At 38.8% G+C, this 22,252-nt stretch overlaps 1 protein-coding gene across 1 annotated transcript in view; it reads right to left on the bottom strand.

Moving 5' to 3' along the window:
* The window catches only part of FANCC (FA complementation group C), a 72,287-nt gene that overhangs the window by 21,842 nt on the left and 28,193 nt on the right, over nt 1–22,252 (bottom strand). Inside the window, exons 4-7 of the mRNA XM_075726852.1 lie at nt 9,708–9,827; nt 8,830–8,894; nt 4,763–4,927; nt 668–824 (exon numbers count right to left, since the gene is read on the bottom strand). Of these exons, the coding sequence (XP_075582967.1) occupies nt 668–824; nt 4,763–4,927; nt 8,830–8,894; nt 9,708–9,827 (507 nt within the window). The remainder of the gene's footprint in view (nt 1–667; nt 825–4,762; nt 4,928–8,829; nt 8,895–9,707; nt 9,828–22,252) is intronic.

Raw genomic sequence — 22,252 nt, forward strand, 5'->3', positions numbered from 1 at the left:
CGTGCTATTTTTTAGTTCTCTTCATTTTATGAAATACATCATTTAAGTACATAGCTCACATGCTATTTCACACTGTAATTAACAATTAAATTTACACTTAGTGTGGCAAACTAGCTCATTATTTTGGAAAAGGTATTGTGTCATGTTTTCTCATAGGGAAGATTTTTGGTGCACTGCGTAACACAGCATTTGAAAACAAACTTTAATTACAATTTAGCAAATATTTTGTATTAAGAATTTTGTTCAGTTTTGCAAACAAAACCAAGTAATTAAGCAGTCCATAATAAAACAGTCTACAAGGAATTTCAATTGTTTAAACTGCTAAACTCCTAAGGGTACAGAGATTGACGTAAAAACAGATTCAAATCCTCCCTGGCCAAAGTTTATAATTTTTTAAGACAGAGCAGGTACTCAGCATCCCCACCAGTCAGATTATCGCCTCTTCACCCATTCTTCATCACTGGATTAAATCTATTTTCTCTTCTGCCAATTCAGTGTAACAACTAAAAATTTAGTGACATTTGTAAGACTCAAGATTTGCCTTTGCATTAGCAAGTTATATGCCACATGACAGCCATTTCCTTCAAAGATGCTAACGTATTTGAAAACTCTGTCACTTCTGAAGCATTGAAAGAGCAGTATCAAATGTACTACATGTTGCACATACCAGTAACGAATCTTTTATGACACAAGCCACTTCTTCCAGTGAATTCAACTGAATGGAAACCAGCTGGTCTAAAAGATACAATGTAGCTTTTTCAAGGCTTGGTAAGTGACGAAGCCAGAGGCTGAAGATAGCTGATTCAGGGAGGGAAATCTTCTTCCTGGTTTAGAGAGAAAAATACTGTTTTCCTTGAGAGACTGGAAGGAAGACAAAAATGTACCTTTTTTTTTTAGAAAAAAGCATGTTGGGGAAAAAGAAGACACTAAGATCAGCCATCAGCAAGAAGGAGAAAATCTTGTTAACAGTACTCTGTTCAATATCAAATAATAATGGCAAAGAATAACAGGGAATCACCATCATCTACAAATGAAACCTTACCACATGTCTTTAAAACTGTAAAATTTGGTTATGATGGATCCCAGCAAATGGAAACGGAAGGTTTAAGTCTGGAGTTCCCTTCCTCTCTAGAGAAAGGTCCTGCCCCACACTTGCGCTCCTCCAAACCCAGACGACCGGTCTGCTGAGAAAGTGTCAGCAGCTGACAGATAAGCAAGAAGGTCCTGGATAATGTTACTGCTGGCTAACTCAAAGTATTACCTGTCTTTGCAGAGAAATAAGAAAAAAACCCCAAAACCGAGGCAGAGGTAGGTAAGTCTTCAGCCTACCAACACTGACCAGAACCTTTTAAAACATAAATGGTTAAGAAGGTAGTTATCTCTTCACCTAAAGCTTTCAGCTACAGTTCAGCTGAACTATAGTATTGTATCACTAGGAAATAAAAGGCACTGCTTATTTTGAGACAGCACTGTAATTTGCGTGCACCAGCACAAACCAAAATATACTAAAAGTAACCACCCATGAAGAAGAGATGTCACAGCACAAAACACCCTGCAGTATTTTTGCAGCTATCATGATAGTTGCAAATTAAAAGGTTAAAAACAAACAAAAAAAACCCCCATAAATAGCAAGAAATATGTGCCTTGGCCTTAAATCAAGTTAAGATTCAAAAAACCTAAAATTAGACTGGAGAGTACATGCAAACTAAAGCTACTGAAAAAGAAGAAAAATATCAGCAGAAAGAAAGATTTAACACCATTTTAGGATCTGTTTTCAACGTATGTATTTTAGCATAAATTCGTTTAAATATCAGCCTTCAGAATTCTGATTTTGATTGAAAAGCTGTATTTTTTCCATTCAAAGCTATCATAGAATCATAGAATCATTTAGGTCGAAAAAGACCTTTAGGATCATCAAGTCCAACCATGAACCTAACACTACCAAGACCACCACTAAACTAATTAAGGGCAGAGTAATAATTAATTTCATGTTTCCTCGCTTGGTGGATGGATTATTTTTTAATGAGAGTAAAACAAAACCAGAATCATTAAGGTTGGAAAGGATCTCTAAGATCATCATTCCAACCATCAACCCAACACCACCATGCCCACTAAACCATGTCCCAAAGTGCCACATCTACCCGTTTTTTGAACGCTTCCAGGGATGGTGACTCCACCACCCCTCTGGGCAGCCTGTTCCAATTCTTGACCACCCTTTCCATGAAGAAATTTTTCCTAATATCCAATCTAAACTTCCCCTGATGCAACCTGAAGACATTTCCTCTCATCGCTAGTTACATGGGAGAAGAGCCCAACACCCACCTCACTACAACCTCCTTTCAGGGAGTCGTACAGAGCAATAAGGTCTCCCCTCAGCCTCCTTTTCTCCAGACTAAACAACCCCAATTCCCTCAGCCACTCCTCATAAGGCCTGTGCTCCAGACCCTTCACCAGCCTTGTTGCCCTTCTCTGGACACGCTCCAGCACCTCAATGTCTTTCTTGTATTGAGGGGCCCAAAACTGGACACAGTATTCCAGGTGCGGCCTCACCAGCGCCGAGTACAGGGGGACAATCACCTCCCTGCTCCTGCTGGTCACACTCTTCCTGATACAAGCCAGGATGCTGTTGGCCTTCTTGGCCACCTGGGCACACTGCTGGCTCATGTTCAGCCGGCTGTCGACCAACGCCCCTAGGTCCTTTTCGGCCAGGCAGCTTTCCAGCCACTCTTCCCCAAGCCTGCAGCGTTGCATGGTGTTGTTGTGACTGAAGTGCAGGACCTGGCACTTGGCTTTGTTCAGGCCATTAACTATGTAATACCCTAATTTAAAAGTGTACATCTGTCGACAAGAAATATATTGAAGTACATAAAATTTCAAAATTGTAAAGCAATGCTCAATTTCAAGATGCTGTTTAATTAAGTATCACTGTTAAAGCACATATGCCCATCAAAGTCAATTAAGAATGACAAGAAATTATTTAATTTTGCCACAATCCTCCTTTTTCTTGTTTTTCTGGTAGCATGGCAGTTATTATTATGCTAGGAAAAGAAATCTAATAAGCTTACATAGAGGTGTTCCAACTCTGAGATTTGAAAACCATATAGGAAGTAAACTGTAGTCATTATCCTTCTGCACCTGAACTTGCAGACGGACCCACTGGGACAGTGCTGAATTCTGTGGAGCACTGCGACTCCCAGTATTTAGTAGCCCTATTTCCCAGAGCAGGCTTCACCCGTGTTCAGAAGGAAAACAAGTGTTCAGAACACAATGACAGAGTTAGAGAACACTGAATTCAATTGTTAAAAGTGGGGAAAAAAAAAATACAAGTACATTCAAGTTAAGATCACCTGACATTCAGTGACAGGCCAGGAGTATACCATGCAAAGCACATATGAGCCTACATCTGTTCTCAGGGAAACCATACACTTTTGTCAAGGGCCCTGCAAGACTCACTTACTCGAGACATATGAAATGAATTATCTTTGCTCACTGTGGTAAACAAGTAGTTTAAAAGTTAAGCAAAGGGATGTTTATTTCAGTCAGAAGAACCTTTTATGACCATCTAAAGGATTCAGATTCACATTATGAAGTGGCAAAAGTATGTCATGATGGACTGCCCACTGGCTCACTGACATCAGTATAGACCTTCCATGCTGAACCTGTGAACTTGCTCTGAAAGTTTTCCAAACTCCATTACTTCTTGTGGAACATGTCCAGTCTGAAGCCACGGAAGATGGACAAGTGAAAGATAGCTCTCTTTTTTGGGACACATCTTTCACTACAGACCTTCACATTCCTTTGTCACTTATTTTCCTCAGCTTCTAGTTACATGTGTACAAATTAGTAATTGTGCTTTTCCATTAATTATTTACTTCTGCTGGAGCCCTCAATGGAGCAATATAACAATCTTCACTGCAACATCTAAGAAATTATGATGCTGGGTATAGAGGACGCAATTAAAACTTTGATTAAAAAGGAGACAAAGGGTTAACTGAGGTGAAGTGTTCACAAAGGATCTTTTCTAGTATAAAAGTAATTGTTTATAATACAGTCCCTCAGCTACAACTTGAATAAAGCCACTCTCAACCAAAAGTAGGCTGTGGTTTCCCTGACATCTTTCCTTCCCTCGGGTAGCCAATCTTGTTGATGTTCAGCTTCACTCAGCTCGTTTTCATTCATAGACTGATTATATCAAAACCATGGTTTTAGTGGCAGCAAAACAAGCAAAGTTATATTTCACAAATTGCTCCTATCGGACTCATTAAAAATAATCTGCTGAAAAACAGGAGAATTTAAAATCTTGAGAACTAATTTCACCAAAAAAAAAAAAAGAGAGAGAGAAATATGGAACCACTCAAACATAAGGATCTATCTTGTGCACAGAAAAATAAAGATGTCTCCCAGACATTAAGCTGGGAATGTTGATACCCCTATGAAAGGTAAATAACATTTCTATGAAAAATGATCATATCTTTCACAAAATTCGTAAAATCTACTGAAGACTTTAACCTCCGTTTTAGAAAAAGGGTGGGGAAAAGTTCCAGTCAATATTTAAAGCTGTTATGCCGTAATTTGTGCATCAGCAATTTAAAATTCTGCTTTTGTCTACAACCTGAAGTCTGCTATTCAACTGCAAGAGAAATATTTTACTAGAATGCAGATGTACAGTGCATTCAGCATACAAAGCCAGAGAAAAGACGTTTAATTGCATTAATAATCTTTATGAAAAGAGCATAACAATCATACAGACCATGATACTTACTTTAAAAATGCCTCATTCACAGCCTCCAGAAACTCTGAACTGAGAATTTCTCTTGATGCACCTCCATGGTAAAGAAGGAGAGTTTCCAGCAATGGAGTTAGATCAGGCAAAGTAACAAGAGGGAGACAGAAAAGGGACACAGCATTCACACGACTGGCTGGAACTCTGAGGGAAAAATACATACAGTTTGTATTTCAGAAAAGTCAAAACTTTAATTTCTAAACTGATCAGGTAAAAGAAGATTAAATTAATTACAGAAGGTTAAATGTAAGAGATGCATACCTAACTGCAAAAAAATTATTTATTGGAATGACTGTTGACATGTCATTACATATTGTCTGAAGACTCTTAAGAAGTCAGGTAAAATTTTGATATTGTAGTGCCACGATATCAGTCCAATTCTGAAGTGCAGCCAGTTGTTTTCCCTCAGTAATCACACCCTTCCTAGTAGGGAATGCTTTGTCTTTCCCAGGATCAGTGAAGCACAGGTAAGGAAGACTGCAGATTCACAGCTCCCATGTAGGTTTGCTAGCCCCTCACAAGAGACCACCTAGTTGCTTTTAAGGCCTCCTGTTGTTTCCTTGACCTCTGTCCTCTCAACACAGACAACTTCTATGAAAAAAACAATACGAAACCTATTGTATTCAAATGCTCAGCTGAAAAATTTTTGTCTTGCAGATCTACAGCTGAAGGAGTATGTAGCACTTTTGGATCTTAACATATGAACCACTCACTTGTCCTGCTCGCTAAAACTACATGCTTGGAAATAATTGAAGACAGGGGAACCTTTGGAACATAAACAAAACATGGAACCTTTGGAACATAAACAAAAAGGAAAATGGCACACAATATAAGAAATAACAATTGCAAAAGAAAATCACAAGTTTCCCAGGGTATATACAGTTTCTAGCACATGAAACTGCAGATTTTTCTAGATGCAGTTTTGACAGGAAGACATTTATGAAGACCAAGAATTCCAAAATATGGAATTCTAGCAAATCAACAAGTGCTAGATTGTTTGTAAAAGGCTTCCTTGAGTTGCTGCAAGTTTATCTTGATTGCATTGTTCACTAGAAGGGGTGCATTTTTTTTCAAGAACCCAGAGCTGTTTTCTCTGGGGAGCCACCAGTACACTCTGTGAAGAGCTGAGACAGGAATTACACTACAGGCTGCTTTGAGTAAGAGCTAACTCTATTGCCCTGCATGTATTAAAGCTACTCCCAAACAGATGTTGCCTAATGATCACTGGCATATGCTGTGACAGAAGTGCTATGATTTGTGGATACGGGGTACCATTGTGGTTTCCACAATGAGAGAAATAAAACATGGCACATTTTCAAAGACTCGAATTTCTGAGTAAGTACCTAACCAAATACGTGTTTAAGGTTTCCTACACTGAAATACTTAGAGATGCAGTTTTACTATGAAAAATGTTTCTGTAGGAATGGTAATTATTGGGCTGATATTTATTGTGCAGTTGTGTTTCTCGGGATATACATGTAAAGTTCACAGACCTGAGACTCTTTAAATCAGTCCCTTTCACAAAATTCTATTTCCAATTCCTTACCCAGGATTAGCAAACTTTAGCAGTTTACTTTACTCTTACTTTTAACTTTGGAAGAAAAACCCTGCAAAGGCAATTTTCTTCTTCCTCTATATAATCTTCAAAATATGTTCTTGGAGAATACCGCACAGTGCATTCCACTGTGTGCAATTAATTTACACAGACATTGTCATCTGTGTTGCTGTAAGCATCACTGAATGGAGAAATAAGACAATGTACACCTCTAACTGCAAGCTACATTTGTCTCTGCAACTTGAAAAACCAGCCACATCATAATTTCTACACTCAAAAATCCACCTAAGTTCAAAATTTTCCTTTTTTCCTGGTACCAATCAGGCATTTCTCTTCCCAACAGTCTCATCAGCTTTTCAGCTAAGTGTGCTTCACCCTACTTTATAAAACATGTGTGTTTGTTCTCTACCTTGAACAAAACTTTGTGATACTCCTCACTAACTGTGTCCATGATTTTGGTACTAAAGTCAGCTCTAAGTTAATTCAGCTCATCTACTCTTCCTTACAAAAACACCTATGTGCAAGAAGGAAAGCAGAAAAATAGCCAGGCTATTAGCTCATGATGTAAGAAAGATACTTCAATCAGCCTCCTCTTTCCTGTAACTTTACAGGCTATGTGGTGTTAAATATGTGGTCATCATATCAGCAGTTTTGACTCTGAAGACCAATAGAATATGCACAGGAGAGTCATACATTTAAAAGAGAAGACACAATTTCAGTATATAGTCTATATTAAAAATATCTACCCTTATTTTTGCTTTTGTTTTTTAGCTGGAATACACTTAATTTACATGCGATCAAAAGGATCTACTGACATACTCAAATACAATAATTTTTAAAGTATCAACAAAAGACTATGATCTGCATTTCAAGATCAGTGGAAAGGCACAGATTACACAGTGAAAAGGCACAATCATGTCAAAAATAGTGACAACAGTAGCATTAGGCAAACGTATTCCCTTTTTTATGGTCAGAGATTTTGGCTTAATTCACTGTATTTCTGTCGTATGGATGGATGAAGAAGGTGATTATTCTCACTGACTACACATAGACATGTAGAAACACCCCACACAATGTTGCAAGCGATTATTAGCATCTCCTGATAATCTGGATTGGAGATCTGACCAGAACACATTGCAATTTCCTTCCCACCCACTTTCTCAGACTTTCATCCTTAGAAAACCAGGCCAAAGAATCAGTTAAAGGGTGGAAATACTATGTGCTTGGGTACATTTAAAATAGTTGTATATGAAACACACAGTATTGCCACAGTACTGTTTGTTACCACATCATGGAACTTAATGGAAGGAAAATGAGAGATTCTTTAAATAAGCATGGACGAATTTTATCATTAATAACAACTGCAAAGTAACTACTATTCTCTCATATTAAACTATCACTCACACAAACAGGGAAAAAATTTCCTTTGGAAAGATTTTTTTGCTTTTTCTTATAGTAACTGCCATTTAACTTTGGTTATAAGGATGCATATAGCAGACAACATTATGATTATGAAGTTCATGAGGTTCAACAGGGCCAAGTACAAGGTCCTGCACCTGGATTGGGGAAAACCCCAGTATCAGTACAGACTGGGGGATGAATGGATTTAGAGCAGTCCTGCAGAGAAGGACTTGGGGATACTAGTAGATGAAAAAATTACATATGAGCCAGCAATGCATGCTCACAGGCCAGAAAGCCAACTGTATCCCGGGCTGCATCAAAAGAAGCATGGCCAGCAGTTTGAGGGAGGGGATTCTGCCTCCCTACTCCACCCTTGTGAGACTCTGCCTGGAGTACTGCGTCCAGCTTCGGGGTCCCCAGCACATGAAAGACATGGGCTTGTTGGAGCGAGTCCAGAGAAGGGCCATGAATTAAGATCAGAGGGCTGGAGCACCTCTCCTATGAAGAAAGGCTGAGAGAGTTGGGGTTGTTCAGCCTGGAGAAGAGAAGGCTCTGGAGAGGTCTTACGGCAGCCTTTCAATACATAAAGGGATTTTATAAGAAAGACAGAGAGACCTTTTCACCAGGGCCTGTAGTGACAGGACAAGGGGCAATGGTTTTAAACTGAAAGAGGGTAGATTTAGGTAGGTTATAAGGAAGAAATTCTTTACAATGAGGGTGGTGAGACACAAACAGGTTGCCCAGAGAAGTTCTGGATGCCCCATCCTTGGAAGTGTTCAAGGTCAGGTTGGATGGGGCTTTTGAGCAACCTGGTCTAGTGAAAGATGTCCCTGCCCATGGCAGGGGTGTTGGACTAGATGAACTTTGAAGGTGCCTTCCAACCCAAACCATTCTATGACTCTCAGTTTAAGTATAAAAAACTCTTGTGGGAAGCACAACTTAACAAGCTTGTCCACACTTGAAATTATCTACACATATATCCAAAACTTTCCAACTGAAGCCTAAGTTGCCCAAGACTGTAAAAAGGTCTTCACTGAACTGTCATGATCCAAACTAAAACATATGAAAATTATGTTTAGGTAATACCTACCTCCCCTGAATATTAAAACCATTGAGCTGATTTCCTCTGAGTTCTGTTACTAATGAAAAGACCATCTGTTAAATAAAATAAAATAAAATAAAATGAAGTAAAATAAAATAAAACAAATCACACACACTGCAAATAAGCAGACATTAGTTGCATGGTTCTCTGTGTGACTGGCATACTGTAGAGATTAATAACTTTCTCTATTCACTCAGTTTGATTTTTAAATTTTTTAATTATTGGTGCCAAATTAAAGCTGTCCAGATCACTGAATAAACTATGCTGCAAAACATTTTTTGAACACACATTATATACCTTCCACATCTGAAAACTAAGCAGCTGTTTATTTTAGCTCTGCTTCCCCAAGAGTTGAGGTAAAACTTTCAGAAGAGCATTATTAATAATTGAATGTGCTTTATCTAATTTAAGTCAACATATTATGAAATATTATTCCCATTATTTTTATATATTAAATGTAAAAGGCACTTTTCCTAAGATTTAGGGCTCATCTACCATTTTAAATGCAGTGCATACAGTCAAAGAAAACATTCAAAAAGTTATGTTCTAATACACAAAATAATTATATAATTTAAACTTCACAGGGAAAAAAATAATGATAGGGCAGACTTTTTTTGTTATAACACAACAGCAACAGGAATTTTGTTTTATGAACATCTATTACAGTATAATCTAACAAAAAATTTTCTCATTTGTCCAGAGATCTCCCACTTCATTTTTTCCCTTAAAAGGCTACAAAAGTAACTGAGGTAAGAAAAGATAAACAAAGTTCAGTTCATGTTCCTTATAACAATGACAGCTCCATGTATATGCTTATAAACTGGTGATTTATTATTAACAAAAACTCAATTGCACAAAATACTTACATTTTTAACTAAGTGACAATAATAATCTGCTGACGTGTAGCCAAGAGTTGATATGAATGTAGTGGTTTCAGCTTCATTACTTTCCCACTTAGAAGAAGAAAGGAGATGGCACAGCAAACTCTGTGAGAAACCAACAGAAGGGCAATAAAAAGAAGTATTAGGCTACAACATGCTGTGTGAAAAGAACCGACTGCTATGGAACTGTATCTGGGGTAAGATCTTTTGATTGGTTGGGCCATTTCACACCATCAACGCAGAGGAGCAGGCAGCTCCCATCAACCATAGGAAAAGGCTGCAGCTGCTAGGATCAAATATGGATTCACACACCACACAATTTCAGTAGTTGTGCAACAGCAATGGAGGCCATCTGTGTCAAAACCAGACAGACCTTAGGTAGGTTTCAGTTCTCTGGGAGCCATTTCAGTCTGATATCATCTGGATAGCAGTAGTCACGTTGCTACATAGCAAAAAACTCACCTGTAGTCTTGATCAGTACTGTGATCAAGAAGAGAAAGCACAAAGTTAGCATTTACTTTTCCATATCACTCCTTCAAGAGGCCCCAGTGTTTTTGATGGGATTCAGGGTCTGGCCTCATAATTTAATTTGCTTAATTTCCTCATTATCTTGAAAAGATAATGATAAAATTTTAGTTCGACATTTACTTCTCTACCAATTTCACTACGGAATGCTTTAAGTCACATTTAATAAAACCTTTTGAATACATCATATAAAAACAATCCTTTGAAGATAGATTCAGAGTGAAGTCAGATTAACACATTTGATACACTGGTTCTCCAGACACGTATAGAGGACTCTGAACATAGTACTCTGGTTTCACGTTTTCCTAGTTCTTCAGTGCTATACTACAGCTCTGCTGCCTTTGGACAGATCTTGCACCCCAGCACCTTCCCAACTGAACTCATTTATGAAAAACTGTTGTGTGAAATCTTGAGCAGGTTTTTTGCATCCTGCTGTCACAACTGAGCAGAGGTAGTTTTATGTTGCTTATCAAATGATGTGCTCTGAACTTGTTGCTGTTTTCTTCCTGTCTTCTGTTGCTCCATGTGGATATAACAGCAGCTACATTCCCTTTCCAGAAGTTCATTTCAGGGTTTTATATCATTGACACTTAAAGTATAAACTAAATTACAGTCCATATGGCAATAGGTATAAAAACCTTCGTAACAGAGGGTCAGGATTAGCAAACACTGAAAAAGATGTTCATTTTAAAAATATGTAATTAAAAGTTCAGACAAAAGCTCTGTGAATTCCATGGTCTTACAGGGTTTCACTCTATGTATTCATTTTAAAAGAGGGATCTGATGAAAGATCCCTGTACTCGGCGCTGGTGAGGCCACACCTGGAATACTGTGTCTAGTTTTGGGCCCCTCAATACAAGAAAGACATTGAGGTGCTGGAGCATGTTCAGAGAAGGGCAACGAAGCTGGTGAAGGGTCTGGAGCACAGGCCTTATGAGGAGCGGCTGAGGGAACTGGGATTGTTTAGCCTGGAGAAGAGGAGGCTGAGGGGAGACCTTATCGCTCTGTACAACTACCTGAAAGGAGGTTGTAGTGAGGTGGGTGTTGGTCTCTTCTCCCAAGTGGATAACAATAGAACAAGAGGAAATGGGCTTAAGCTGCACCAGGGGAGGTTTAGGTTGGAAATTAGGAAAAATTTCTTCACGGAAAGGGTGGTCAAGAATTGGAACAGGCTGCCCAGAGAGGTGGTGGAGTCCCCATCCCTGGAAGTGTTCAAAACACAGGTAGATGTGGCACTTTGGGACATGGTTTAGTCTAGTCTACCCTTGATTGGCTTAGAGTAGACTTGGTAGTGTAGGTTAATGGTTGGACTGGATGATCTTAAAGGTCTTTTTCGACCTAAATGATTCTATGATTCTAAGATTCAAAACTAAAAAAATAAAAATCTGTTAGCTCATTTTCTGCTTTCAGAAATCCAAACCAAATATTTATGCACGCTTTTGTTGAACATCCCTAAGCAACTGCTTTAGAAGTCCTGGAATTAGATGTATTCCATGTTTGATTAATGTGAGAGAGAAGATACAATCAGCAGAAGCACACCAGAGGACTAAGAAAATTCATTACTATCAAAATAAATAACAAGCATTTGGGGCACCTTATTTATTGTACGTTTGTTTAGGATTATTCTACTACCTTGCAGACTTATGTTAAATGCCTAAATACCCTTTTCTTTCATTGTAAACCTTTTTTCCTAAATAGCCCTCAAAAGGAGAAACTGCTGGTTTACTGCCATCTAGCGACTTCCCTAAAACTAAGGAGGAAGGAAAATGCTGTGGCAACACACAGTTTCAAAGAAGTAATTTATGTGCAACTTTTGCATTCTTAAGAAAAAGACATAAAAAGGTGGATTTTCAAAATGTACAAGCACCTAAATACAGTCAAAAGTGAACACCAAAATCTATTAAACTGTACAATCTCCAAACACCCCTTAATCAATTTGTTAATAGGGAACTGTTTGTCCTTTGCAACTATTGCTAAAGTTAAAATTTGTTTTCAGAACACTATCAACGGTTCAGACAAGTGGGCCCTACAAAATAGGATGGTTTACCAAGTAGAATGAGATAAGGGATCAAGACTGCAAGTTGAAAACACAATAAACGAGGAGTTAGCCACAACAAACCTGGGATGCTACTTCTGCTAGAGGTAAGGAGGGGTGCTTGAAAAGTACAAAGTTTGTTGGATTGCTCAATGAAAGACTTGCAAAAAAGTTCACCAGTGAGAAGTATAAACATAAAAAGCTCTGAAAAGGATTTGACAGGTTGACATGGCAGCTAATGACAGCTACCTGAGGGAGTAGCTTAAAACACCATATATTCGCCTGTAACACTACAAAAGATATTACCTAGTGACCCTCTCTGTAACCAGAATTTTCCTAAGGGTAAAACTAAAAAAACACTCTTTATGTGAAGAGTAATTTCAAAACTACTTTTCCCCTACCCTTGTGTAACAGTCATTGTTAACTCAATAGAGGAAAAGACAAGACAAAATTACTACACATCATCACAGCCTGCATATGGCCTGCAACGCTTTCCTGGGTTTTTTTGTTTAGTTCGTTGGTTGGTTGGTTTTTTGTTCGTTTCTCCTTTTCTGAGCACTTTACTACATCCATGCTCAGATTTTACAGATCACTTCAGTCATTTTTTTGGAACACACAAAACCTCTGAACAGCCAGAAGGGGCCAAGGGAAACAGGGGTAAGGAGATACTGTAGTCAAGATGAAAGGAGATATTCGGTATATGTAAAAGAAAGGTATGTATTAAAGGTGAAAAACATTTAGAATTCAGCTCTATGGTTTTTATATTTAATTTTACAGATGCTATTGCCAGTGCAAAGCCTGAGACATACCTACATGCAACAAAGGTTAAGAGATTTGGTAACAATAATTTAAAGCATTTATCTTTTAAGATTTAAATGCTTTCTTTGGTCCAAAACATGTCCAGAAAGTTCTCCTTCTCTCTAGAAAATGTACCTCATTTACTGTACATCATTCTGGTCGTAAGTGATAATTCTCTTACTACTATATATTGCATTAGCAGAGAGCTGTCTGAAAGATAAGTAAATATTGACAATTCACTCTTACCTTTGGCAAATTGACTGTTGAATCGATAGGAAATCAGCTAGATGGCTGTGTCCAAAAAGGTACAGTCAATAGCTCAATGTCCAAGTGGAAACCAGTAACGAGTGGTGTCCCTCAAGGGTCCATATTGGCACCAAAACTATTTAGTATCTTCATCAATGGGATAGGATTGAGTGGGACAGTGGGATTGAGTGCACCCTCCACAAGTTTGCGGATGACACCGAGCTATGTGGTGCAGTTGATTTGCCTGAGGGCAAGGATGCCATCCAGAGGGAACTTGACAGGCTTGAGGAGTGGGCCTGTGCAAAGCTCAGGAAGTTCAACAAGACCAACTGCAAGGTCCTGCATCTGGGCCAGGGCAATCCCCAATATCAGTGCAGACTAGATGATAATATCTTTAATATTAATATCTTTACCATATTAATATATTCCTATCTTTAATAAGTTTATCAATGATGTGGACAAGGGGATCGAGTGCACTCTCAGTAAGTTTGCAGATGACACCAAGTCGGGCGGGAGTGTTGATCTGCTTCAGGGTAGAGAGGCTCTACAGAGGGATCTGGACAGGCCGGATCAGTGGGCCCAGGTTAACTGTATGAGGTTCAACAAGGCCAAGTGCCGGGTCCTGCACTTCGGGCACAACAACCCCATGCAACACTACAGGCTTGGGGAAGAGTGGCTGGAAAGCTGCCTGGCCGAAAAGGACCTGGGGGTGTTGGTCGACAGCCGGCTGAACACGGGCCAGCAGTGTGCCCAGGTGGCCAAGAAGGCCAACAGCATCCTGGCTTGTATCAGGAATAGCGTGGCCAGCAGGAGCAGGGAGGTGATTGTGCCCCTGTACTCAGCGCTGGTGAGGCCGCACCTGGAATACTGTGTCCAGTTTTGGGCCCCTCCATACAAGAAAGACATTGAGGTGCTGGAGTGTGTCCAGAGAAGGGCAACGAAGCTGGTGAAGGGTCTAGAGAACAAGTATCATGAGGAGCGGCTGCGGCAACTGGGGTTGTTTATCCTATACATCCTATACATCCATCCCCTTGGCCTTGGATTAAAGTTCTGCGACATAATCCCTTTCAGCCTGAAATTGAATTAATGAATTATCATAAAGTCCTCACAATGACCAACTTCCTTGAACAACCTTGCCAGTGGCTTTACTTTATTGATACAATTTATACTGATCAATATTCTAGCTAACTCAATTTAGCATCCACTGCTGCACAGAGATTTCTAGTATCCTTAACAGGCAGATAATCCTAGGAGCATTTGCATGAAGACATAAAATCATTTACCTTATCAGTGTAAACACAGTGCTTCATATCTACCAGGTTTTGTAGTGGAGGAGGCCTGATCTAACATTTACTGCTCTGATCATCTACCTCGACTTTAGCAAAGCTTTTGACACCGTCTCGCATAATATCCTCCTCGGGAAGCTGGCAGCTCACGGCTTAGACAGGCATACTCTTCTCTGGGTTAAGAACTGGTTGGGTGGCCGAGCCCAGAGAGTAGTGATAAATGGTGTTAAGTCCAGTTGGCGGCCGGTCACGAGCGGTGTTCCCCAGGGCTCTGTTTTAGGGCCAGTCTTGTTCAATATCTTTATCAATGATCTGGATGAGGGGATTGAGTGCACCCTCAGTAAGTTTGCAGACGACACCAAATTGGGTGGGAGTGTCGATCTGCTCGAGGGTAGGATGGCCCTGCAGAGGGATCTGGACAGACTGGATCGATGGGCCGTGGCCAACTGTATGAGGTTCAACAAGGCCAAGTGCCGGGTCCTGCACTTGGGTCACAACAACACCATGCAACGCTGCAGGCTTGGGGAGGAGTGGCTGGAAAGCTGCCTGGCCGAAAAGGACCTGGGGGTGTTAGTAGATAGCCGGCTGAACATGAGCCAGCAGTGTGCCCAGGTGGCCAAGAAGGCCAACAGCATCCTGGCTTGTATCAGGAATGCTGTGGCCAGCAGGAGCAGGGAGGTGATTGTCCCCCTGTACTCGGCGCTGGTGAGGCCGCACCTGGAATACTGTGTCCAGTTTTGGGCCCCTCACTACAAGAAAGACATTGAGGTGCTGGAGTGTGTTCAGAGGCGGGCAACGAAGCTGGTGAAGGGTCTGGAGAACAAGTCTTATGAGGAGCGGCTGAGGGAACTGGGGTTGTTTAGCCTGGAAAAGAGGAGGCTGAGGGGAGACCTTATCGCTCTGTACAACTACCTGAAAGGAGGTTGTAGTGAGGTGGGTGTTGGTCTCTTCTCCCAAGTAGCTAGCGATAGGACAAGAGGAAATGGGCTTAAGCTGCGCCAGGGGAGGTTTAGACTGGAAATTAGGAAAAATTTCTTTACGGAAAGGGTGGTCAGGCATTGGAACAGGCTGCCCAGAGGGGTGGTGGAGTCACCATCCCTGGAGGCGTTTAAAATACGGGTAGATGTGGCACTTCGGGATATGGTTTAGTCTGGTCTACCCTTGATTAGTCTAGAGTGGGCTTGGTAGTATAGGTTAATGGTTGGACTGGATGATCTTAAAGGTCTTTTCCAACCTAGATGATTCTATGATTCTATGATTCTATGATTCTATGATTTATAGATTGGCTATAAGGCTGTCCCTTATTAATTCACTCAGGGGAAGTGGAGGGAATGCAAATAGACTTGAAACTAAAGACTTCTGAGAACACAAATGGAGAAACAAGTCACTACGTTCCCTGGTTACCGTCCACCTGTATCTAAAGGGGACTAAGCAACTGAAAAACATTTCCCACATACCACTTCCAGTTAAGCTAAGCCAACTCTTTTGATATTCATCTTTCAGTAATGAAGGCTGATTTCCATGAGCTACAAGGGATTTGTTGAGTTACTCCATGAAGTTTGTTCCTCAGAGACAACCATCTCTTGGAGCACATGCATCTACAAAAGCCTGGAAATTATTTTCCTGGAGCAGAATTTGCGCCTCCACTGAGATAAGCAGCACAGCACGAGGCAGATACCAACTCAGCTAGTGTCCACAACTCCAGATAGGGGGAGGAGGTCCCTTAGTCTTCTGATACTGCCTTTACTAAACAGAGATCCAAAAGCTCTGAAGCCTTTTTCCCCTTCTTTCTGTAATAGGAAATATCTCCCTGCTCATGTCGATGGGGAAAAATATAGAAACCTGAATTAAAGGCACAATTACGTCTAAAATTACACATCAACACAGAAATAGCACTTGATTTTTATTACAGGACCACATGACAAGTTTTATGCTAGTAACTGTATTTGTGTAGCAACTGTCCTGGAATTTATGACACAGTTTCAAAGACATTCCAGGGGACCCAGATAAACCAATTTGTTTCTGGAAACTTCTCAACACACTCTCTCCAAAGTATTTATGATTCTGAATGTCCTCAGAAGCAGATGTGAAAATCAACACGGGCAATGTATTTTGGAGAGAGGAGATGGATGGTTTCACTAGGATGAGACATTCAAACCTGATACTGATTAGAACTTCCCAGTGACACTCCTGGGCTCTTTTTGACAACTTGGATGAGTCAGTCAAAGCAACAGGTAGAGCAGGATGGAACAGAAGGATCTATCATTTATCCTGAAGTATCTTTAGTATATTCTCCTTGAAACACAGAATGTCATTCTTCTGGGGGAAGAGATCATTAATGACATTTTGCTGAAAATTATAATCTATGTGAATTTGCTGGAATTCACACAACGTGGATACCCAAGGGTAAATTTCTGAAATCTGGTCAAGTAACAGGTTTATTTCTGACCTTTCCATCTGCTTCAACAGGAACCAGATTTCCTCAGCTCTGCTAAGAAAAAGCAGGTATACTAAGAAAAACTATCTTATTCAGAGGAAGCATTAGAAGTAAGTGCTGTTTCGTCTTTGCATTTTATCAGATTTTGGAATGAGTATTTCGTGTATGGCAATGATTTCAAGAGTCTGTACATCAATTTTGTTCTTAGGTGTTCTCTGTACAGTCAGATGGCCCATTGCTTTCAACACAAAGAGTACAAATTCTACTTCCAACCTGGCTTTAATAATACTTCAAACTGTGTAATCAATTACAACATTAATGATAAATTAGATAACATGATTTCCAATCATTATTAAAAAAATAAAAATGCTATACAATAGGTACTATTTCCTTCTTTAAATAGGTAGGATTCTAACATCCCAAATTACTTCCTCAATTATTTAAACAGAGTCCTCAGAAAGCAAGGTATACACATTGCTCTGATTTGTTTAAATGTAAATTAATTTGTTTGTTCACTAGCTTTCAGCAGCTGAGTCCAAACCAAATTCGTCCAGATATTTTTTAGCAGTATTTTGTTAAAAATCCTGCCTGAAGGCTTAAGAGTTTTATTGTGTCCCATATCTTCTAGATTAAATGATCGACAATAAAACACAAACAGGTCTAGTATTTTTAGAACATTTTTACTACAAAATAAACAGCCAGTTCTAGAGAATCATAGTGGCTAAGTCTGTAAATGACAAGGCAGCATACTCATCCAGAGACTGTCTCAACCTCAACTGTTTATAAAACCAATTCTGTGAGTAGGATGCTGACGTAACACAATTCATACCTCTTCCACACACTTATCCAATCATAACAAAGTCTGTGACTTTTAATTTTGCTTACAAGACCTCTTGCTCACCTGCTCCTTAGTTCCAGGGAAAGACAGACAATTAGTTTTCAACAAACCAAAATCAAAATGTAAAAGAAAATAAGGTAGTAAAACATCATACAGATTTAAACATAGTATAGCTTTCAAAGTACTGTTTTACTCTAAACAATTATGTTTTTGCAACTTTTTATAAAAATCTCAGTGTATAAATTAGGGGAAATTAGATGGCATATGTTTGTTAACAACTTAATTATTATCAGTATATGAGAGTGTATATCATAAGCCAGTAAAAAAAAATTCTTTAACTACTTGCCATCGATAACCTAATCAAAGTCTCCAATTTCTGCTTTAAAATTAAAATTGCTTAAAACACATTTCAAATAGACTAAATGTTATACTACACACACACATATATTTCAGTGATTAGCTAGTCTACACAACCTCCCACTTTACCAGATTGAATCTATTCCAGTAACCACGGAGACATTTTGCACAAAGAAATCACTTCATTTTCAAGTTAACTTTAAGAAAACTTAGAATATTCTTCAGTAATTTACTGGATCAGGGCCAAACTGCCTAAGTATAGGGTGGGGAGGGGTTTTCTTCCCACATTTCTTTCTGACATTTACTGTCAGGAAGTTTTTTTTTGTTTCAGCACAGTTTATGGATACACATTCTTTGCATTTATGGGATGGTTTTCATTAACTAAATTCTATACCAGCACACAAAATAAAATCGTTGGCCACAAGTACATGTTTAGGATTTAGTGGAGCTTCTCATTTTACTCCTTATTCACTTGGAATGACAATCTGACATCTGCCCACATCTAAATCTCCATTGATAACCATGAAAGACTAGTTGATGGTAAACAAATTATTCTGCTAAACACTCCTACAGAGACAAGGGTCTTGCCATTTAAGCATGTGATCAAGTTACAGAAAATCAATAGATAAATGACTAGACCAAGTTAAGATTACTTTAGAGTTTAAAAAAAAAGTTTGGGAATTTTATTATTCTTTCACAAAATTCATGTTGCCAGACGCACAGACTTCATTGCTTTTCACATATTCCCAGACAGGAAAACACAGATTCTATGAAGTTCTCCACACTGTACCTGACGCAATAGAGCCCTTCACCCTGTTCTGTCCTCAAAGCATGTAAGCAGGCTCACCTTCAGTCAGTGTTTGCAGTAAACCTGTTCAAGTGCTCTTACATTAGGCCGATTTCCTTAACTTTGCTTCCGCAACTCTAATTGCAATTTGTTTTTTTTAAAAAATAATGGCAAAAATACACAAAAGGACCATGAAAACCTACTAGAAAAGCTTAACTGAAAAAATGCAAAAACCTATTCAGACAGATACGATTTTTCTTTAGAAATTAATGTATGTAATGAATTGTGTTAATCTTGCTGATACATGTAGCTTATTAAAAAGACTAGGCTCATACTCTACCTCTGTTTCTTAAAATGGAAGAAAAATGTTTCATCCTTCCATACAATTCAAAATGAACCTGATCCTAATTTCCAAACGATATACAGGAAAGAAAATTATGGGAAGGGGTCGGGGGGCGGGGGGAAACTGCATTGTTGTTCCCTCACCAATTCAAGCTCAGTTAACTTCTGTGAAACTAGTATAGGAAAAACATGTTGCACTACTACTGTGGCTAAGACCACACAACTTTTTAATGGATGAGTTCCAAAGCCTAAGCTCCATCTGCAAATCACTAACAAAACCGTTGGAAATCATAAGAAAGAAGCTAAAGAATTGTGTGGCTGGCAAGCTTTGAGTCTACTCTTGGCCTCAGACAGGAAAAGCTGTTTCAAATCTCCTTCTCTTTTCTTTCTCCTCTCTCTTTAAGAAACACCCACCTAGAAAGTGCTATTACTCTTTGTATTTAAAAAGGGGAGACTTTTGCTGCTGAAATAAAACACACATTTACACTAACCTACAAAAGGAAATTCAATAGCTTTACCAGAGTCAACCGTAAATCTTTTTTTTTTTTTAAAGCCCTCTGGTTTAAATAGCCAGAGATTTAGAATTTATTTCCCTCTTTCCTCCACAATTTTCAAAAGCCAAAATGCAAGCTTCCCACAGAAGAATTCCTGAAATCCACAAAATAAGTATGTGGAAAAGAGGGATGAATAAGTGTATGTTCAGAAAGAATGAATGCATCATAAAATGGTTTCACTTCTAGTTTAAATCTGTGAGTTCAGTAATTTCTAGAAAAAAGATAATCTCAAACTTATGCTTTCTTCAATAAATGTATGTGCCCAATGTCAGATTTTTATATTTCCAATAGGTACACGTTGCAAATACTCAAAGATCACCTAGCCTAGGATGATATTCAGGAGAAATTACATTTAATCACCTGGGTTTGGACTTCATAATTATCAAGCTGTTAAAAGTTTAAGAGGAGAAAAATGTTCACGGAACTTTTTAGCAAAAAAGCAAAAATACATCTATAATGGTGATGCAACAACTGCTGGTAACTAATATTAGGCTGAGCAAAAATATCTAATGCCAGTAGAATTTCTTCAAATAGAGACCTCTTTCTGTTTGTCAGTAACAAATCATTATTCTTTACTAGAGCCACCTGGCACTGCTAAAGTGCTCTGAGAAATGTCAGCTGGCTAGCAAATTGTGACACTTGTTATTAAAGCTCAAGCAGCCTTGCAGGAAAGCAGAATCCTTAGTTTCTCATTTGTTTTTTGAGATACTTAGCTTTTATTTATTTTGGCCCAGAAGCCAAGAAATTATTTATATTCATGTTAGCTTGGCATTGTTAAAGAATTATCTATTTGAGAAAGAAAAAGAGAGGTCTGGTTTCCCCCAGCCCATTCATATTATCATACTATTTTTAACCAGAAGAATATGGTAATAATTGCAAATTTGCAAACATTGCAAATTCTCTTACATCCTACCAATGCAATTATCTATAGGTGACAACAGAAGGTCCAAATCAGCTTAGAAAGTTGATTCACAAAGGGGCTAGTGAGCAACCTAACATTTTATATGTGTAATCTTCAATAGGTTAGAAACAACCAAGAACTCCCTCCAGCTGACTTTCTAAAAACTGAAAGAAAAACAACAAAAAAATACTATCAGTGAACTCAGTAAAACTTCGGGACAATAAGCATCAGAAATTGATTATGTGCTGTGTACGAAAACCCATTTTCATTCTTAAATGTTCTCTCACTACCTTAAAAAGAGTCAGCCCCAATCTCTTCTTGTATGAATGTCTCTTAACATCTTCAATCACCCTCCTGCCCTTTATGAATAAAATTGTTTTTATTAGAATTCTATTAGAATTCTTGAATATATACTATCATTGTATCAACTGCTTACTCCTCTTTGATTCATCAGGCAACTCCAATTTTCACTGCAATCTTCCCCTTCCGGCAGAAGCGACCCACTCTAACCCTACCTAAGACTCTTGCTTTTTAACATACTAGAGGCAGAATTGTATTGTAGCAAATTTAACAGGCATATGTATCAAATCTTACGTAAGTATTGCTGGAAGAAGTGTGTTTCCCTAGGTGTGTACCCAGTGCTGTCACACACACTTCAACAGCTGGTGCAGCTGAACAAAGATGTTAAACAATGGTTCTGAAATCGCTCCATTTCTGGCCCACGTATTTTGTGTATCCACAGGACATACACACCAGGGACAGGAATAAAGAGAGCCAGCAACTCTAAGGAGCCTGTTTCCCTTTCCAGTTTATCACCCAGGACACAAACAAATTGCACAAAGGACTGAGAAAAGTGCCTTTATCACTCATTACTCCCTCAGGACACATTGCAAAGCAAGCAGACTTGGTTCTCAAAACTGAATTTTAACCAGTAATTTAAAAGTTGAAAGGTCCCATATCACATTAGGAGTTCATTAAGTCATTGGGCTCTAATTAATGATGTCAGATCTTAAAAGTGTGCATATATCTCATTTAACAGTCTTTTGCTTTCTGTTTTGATTCAAAGGAAAATTGACTTTCAAATATCAGTTACCCAGTGAGAGTTAGGATGTTTCTTTCAAGCTCATTTACACACTTAGTTCCACATATGCTTAAATATAATGTAAAAACTCATCTATCAAAATTTATCCTTTCATGCCCATACACTTTTATAATAGAATTACAGTATCTTTTCTCAACTGCAGCTGACTTGCATACTCCAAAAAGGCCTGTAAATGCTGTGTAAGTATTTGCATGACACCAAGTTTAGCCATTTAAATCTCTTTCATGAAACTCAAGATTCCAGATTAACACATGTCAAACATTAAGGAGATGAAATCAGCTTCTAAAGCAGTAAACTGGCTGCCAGGTAAAAAAAAAACAAC

This window comes from Pelecanus crispus, chromosome Z, assembly GCF_030463565.1.
Source record: "Pelecanus crispus isolate bPelCri1 chromosome Z, bPelCri1.pri, whole genome shotgun sequence".
Taxonomy (NCBI): Eukaryota; Metazoa; Chordata; class Aves; order Pelecaniformes; family Pelecanidae; genus Pelecanus; species Pelecanus crispus.